The 4,826-nt window shown below is 28.1% G+C and overlaps 1 protein-coding gene across 1 annotated transcript; it reads left to right on the top strand.

Moving 5' to 3' along the window:
* Window positions 1-763: 763 nt before the first annotated feature.
* On the top strand, window positions 764-3,667 carry LOC126909558 (uncharacterized). The gene is made up of 3 exons (XM_050691993.1): window positions 764-898; window positions 2,643-3,065; window positions 3,116-3,667. The coding sequence occupies exons 1-3, from the start codon at window positions 764-766 to the stop codon at window positions 3,665-3,667; spliced, it is 1,110 nt and encodes a 369-aa protein (XP_050547950.1).
* The last annotated feature ends 1,159 nt before the right edge of the window (window positions 3,668-4,826 follow it).

Raw genomic sequence — 4,826 nt, forward strand, 5'->3', positions numbered from 1 at the left:
ATAACTTGGTGTTCAGAAAAATTTGTGGAGAAAGTGNCTAATTTTAAAAAGCGTTATTACTTGATGTTCAGAAAAATTTGTGGAGAAAGTGCAAGCGTCGATAATGGTATCAGTGAGAATTGGAAGGTGAAACTTCAATACTTGTTATGTGAATACGATCCGAAAAATGTGTTCAATGCTGACGAGACAGGACTATTTTTTAAATGTTTACCAGACCGAACACTAACGTATAAAAATAAAAAGTGCCATGGAGGGAAACTGAGTAAGGAGCGAGTTACATTACTTTTTGCGGTAAATATGGATGGTTCGGAGAAGTTGAAGCCCTTATTTATAAGTAAATCCGCTAAACCTAGGTGCTTTAAAAACGTCAAATCTTTGCCGGTGACGTATAGAAACAACAGAAAATCGTGGATGACTACCGAACTTTGGAACGAATGGCTTGAAACCCTCAACAATGACATGAAAATCAACGCAGAAAAATTATCATATTCGTTGATAATTGCACTGCCCATAACAATCTCTCTACTCTCTCTAACGTGCGAATTGAATTCTTTCCGGCAAACACGACTTCAAAACTCCAACCTCTTGATCAAGGGATAATTAAAAACTTTAAAGTTTTATATAGAAAGGAAATTGTTTCTAAATTTTTGGACTGCTTGGAAAATAACGATTTTCCGAAAGTAACTATTTTGACTGCTATAATGATTAGCTATAAAGCTTGGAACAATGTGACTGTACAAACGATTCGTAACTGCTTTAGAACATGTGGATTTGCAAAGAAGAAGACGAAATCTCTGCCACTTTAGCAGTTGACAATCAATGGTATAGATTATCTACTGTTCCAGTCGAACAGTTATTAACGTTTGAGGAATTTATTGCTATCGACGATGATTTGGCTGTTTGTGGTTCTCTCAATGACGATGAGATTTTAAAAAAAAACTGATGACGAGGAAGTCAATGATGAAGAAGAATTGTCCGAAGAGCCTCCTCTTCTATCTAATTCTACAGTCACCTCGAAGGAAGCCAAAGCAGGTCTCCGTGCCGTTTTAAAATATTTACAAATTAACACAACATAGACGATAGTATATTTATTCACATTTTAAAATTAGATAATACAATTGACCAAGTAAGCTCAAGTGGCTATACACAAAAAAAAAATAACCGATATTTAAAAAAAATAAATATGTATGTATATATGTATCATAATTTATTTAAAATAAATTTTTTTAAATCTTGTTATTACGAACTTTTGATATACCGAACTTTTTCCTCGGTCCCTTGAAATTCGTTATATCGCGAGTTGACTGTATATATACATGTATAGATAAGTAGATGATCATAAGAATGATGTCAATAATAAAATGAATATCTGAATATTTGGATAAAATTACAAATAAGTCCAGCACTCACTTCTCAATTGTCAGAGTTAACAAAAAGTGTTAAAAATTAAGTTAAGTTGTTGTGAGTACCGTAAAAAGGCAATCGAAAAAAATAATAAAAATAAAGATGTTATTGAATCATGCCAAAAATTAGACAGTTTTTTTAAAAAAGGTAAGCAGCTTTTAAACGATTTATAAATATCTATTTACAGTTGGAAATTTAGTAAAATTACGTACTTATTTGGTAAAAAATATTCCATTATTTTAGCTTCGATGCGAATTTTGGTATAAATGGTATTAATTTTATTATGATGTGGTATTATTATTTTTTTATAAAAGTATACTTATTTTTTTAAGTCTCACTGGACCGATTGCGATGAACGATACATCAAAATATCACGAATTGTATCTAATTGAAGACATCGCCCAAAGAAATTTGAAATAATCTCCTCGTTCTCCAAGAAAATTCCAAAAAAATTATGATTTTTAAAATCAACAAATTTTGAAAATTTTCATAATTTTTTGATAAAAATCTCCATACATTTTCGAAATTTAAGAAATCAAAATAATTTTTTTCGATGTAATAACATTAGATATTTTATTTTTGTTTTTTATATTTTTTAAATCTGGCATTTTCCCTACCAACAAGGGGGAATAAAAACAGCTACTTTTGCATAAAAAGTTGATTTCTTCAAATAAACATTGAAATGTTTACTAAAATACTGCAACCTTAAAACATATTTTTAGTTAAAGCTTATGTTGTGAACTATAAGATCTAAAACAAAAATTTTACCCGACACCTTTTCTTCTAAGTACAAACGACTGCAGTAGCTCAAAAACATGTTATTTTTGCGTTAAAATGTTTGATAATAATTTTATATTTTCAATTTAAATCGCTGTAATTATTTAAATAATGCATGGATCTTTTAATTGTTATAACTTTTTCATAAACATATCTATTTTTTTTTAAGTGGATAATTTCTCCTTATACAATGGAGGGTATAGAGTTAAAAATTTCGTTTAAAATGATGAAAATTTTCAACTTATCTTTTGAAAAATTTCCGAAAATATTATCAAGCTTTAAATAAACTTAAAATATTATTCTTTATACCCGTTTAAATTCAAAATTACAGCTTAGATTTCGATTTTTATTTTTTTTTGTAGAATTCTCCATTTAATATTGAAAATGTAAATACTTTAACAATATCTAAATATGAAGAATCTATTGATGATTGTATCTTACAATAATGTGGTGAAACAAAGTTTATACTTGAATATATTGACGAAAAAAATTGTTTAAATGACAATAGCAATGATAATTCATTAGAGAGCTCAGTCACTATACTAAGTTCAGATCCAGCTGAATGGAACCTCGCTTCTCTTGAAATAATAAATTATTTGTTAAAAAATCCACCATTTGAAAATAGAGACCACATCGATTTTAAAAATACTAAACAATTGTTCGGCAAACAATTAAGAAAACTTCCATGTAATATATTTGAAAGACGTCTTCTTAATGATGAAATTAAAAATAGATCATGGTTTCTTTATTCAAAATCTAAGAATGCTTTGTTTTGTTTTCAATGCCTTATTTTTGCTACTAAAAAACAGGTATTTAGTGATCCATCTGTAGGATTTACTAATTGGCAAAAGTATCACCATTTGGTTGCAGAACATGAAAAAATTGTATCTCATAATACATGTATCCGTTTTTAAGAACCACTAAAAATACTTAGGTTATAGATAATGCTTTGCAAGAACAGGTATATAACGAAATTAATTATTGGAAAAATTTATTACATCGCGTAGTGTGTACAATACAATTTTTATCAGAAAGAGGGCTTGCTTTTTGCGGAGAAGATGAAAATTTTGGTTCAAAACATAATAGAAATTATCTAGAATGCTTAGAGCTCATTTCTAAATGCGATCCATTCATTGCAAATCACATATCAAATCATGGAAATAAAGGCCGTGGCAATGTGTCTTACTTGTCATCTACAATATGCGATGAATTTATATCATTAATGAGCAAAACAGTTATTGATAACATTGTAATTCAAATCAAAAAATTAAAATACTTTTCAATCATTGTTGATTCGACTCCTGATAATACTAAAGTAGACCAATTGACCATTATTATAAGGTTTATGACAGATAATAGTTCTGTAGTTGAAAGATTTGTAGGATTTTTTGAATCAGTCGACCACAAAAGTGAGGACATGGAAACTGCTTTACTTCAACGTTTTACAGATTTAGATATCAATTTTAAAAATTGTAGGGGACTATAATATGATAACGCGACAAATATGTCAGGCATTTATAATGGATAACAGGCTTGTATTAAACGAATATCTGAACAAGCGTTGTTTGTACCGTTTGCTGCGCACTTTTTGAATTTGGTAGGGTCAAACGCTGCTTAAGCTACCAGTAAAGGAATTAGGTTTTTTTTCAATATACAGATGGTTTATAATTTTTTTTTTTGGTTCAACAAGTTGTTGGGAACTTTTAGAAGATACCTAAATAAAATTAAAGGTTCATTAAGTATCAAAAATTTATGTAAAACTAGGTGTTTATCGAGGTATATGCTTAAATATCGGGTACTAAGAAATCTTAAATGTTCTAGAAGTAATATACTCAGATAAATATCAACGAACAGCAGTATGTTACGAAGCAAAATCTATTTATAAAAACATTTGTACTTTGGAATTTTCATTTATGTTATGCATGTCGTATCTAATTTTAAAACGTTTTGAAGCTACTTCAAAAGCACTTCAGTTAGAAAATATTGATTTATGTAACGTAATTTCATTATATACTTCATTGGAGGATTATATTCAAGAAATTTGAAATTCTTTCGACACATTTATAGAAGAAGCAAAATTTCGAAATGTTTGTGAAACATTTGTTTGGGAATCAACGAGGATAAAAATTAGACCAGTATTATTAGATGATGATAAGAACACTTCGGACGTTATTTTTACGGTAAGTGAAAAAATGAAATTTTTTTAGTGATTATTGACAAATTAATTTTTGAACTAAATAGAAGAATGGAAATTTACACTGAATTATATAATAAATTTGGATTTTTATTAAATATTGATAATGAATAACATTCGAATTGATAAATTTTTGAGATCATCTTTAAGCCAAGAGAAAATGTCAGATTTGTCAATACTATATATAGAGTCTGAAATAGTTAGAGAAATTAAGTGGGAGGAACTTGTGAATAAATTTCCTACAGTCAGATCGAGAATAAAACATATTTGTTAGACAATTTTTAATAGGGTTTCTTCTTTATATTATATTGTATTTNTTAGGGTTTCTTCTTTATATTATATTGTATTTCCTTTAATTTACTTTATAATGAGTGAGTATATGTATGATATGAATGATTACAAATAATTGACGTTTTAAACTTGTAGTAGTTATTTGCGTAATAATATTATA

The sequence above is a fragment of the Daktulosphaira vitifoliae genome, unplaced genomic scaffold (assembly GCF_025091365.1).
Source record: "Daktulosphaira vitifoliae isolate Bord-2020 unplaced genomic scaffold, ASM2509136v1 Scaffold_551, whole genome shotgun sequence".
NCBI classification, from domain to species: domain Eukaryota; kingdom Metazoa; phylum Arthropoda; class Insecta; order Hemiptera; family Phylloxeridae; genus Daktulosphaira; species Daktulosphaira vitifoliae.

What these genes read in the sequence shown, in the direction of transcription:
- LOC126909558 (XM_050691993.1), top strand. Translation starts at nt 764, where the DNA reads ATGTGGATTTGCAAAGAAGAAGACGAAATCTCTGCCACTTTAGCAGTT. An exon ending in CTATCGACGATGATTTGGCT is followed by an intron (nt 899 to 2,642) that starts GTTTGTGGTTCT and finishes GGTGAAACAAAG; the next exon opens with TTTATACTTGAATATATTGA. An exon ending in TTGCAGAACATGAAAAAATT is followed by an intron (nt 3,066 to 3,115) that starts GTATCTCATAAT and finishes AAAAATACTTAG; the next exon opens with GTTATAGATAATGCTTTGCA.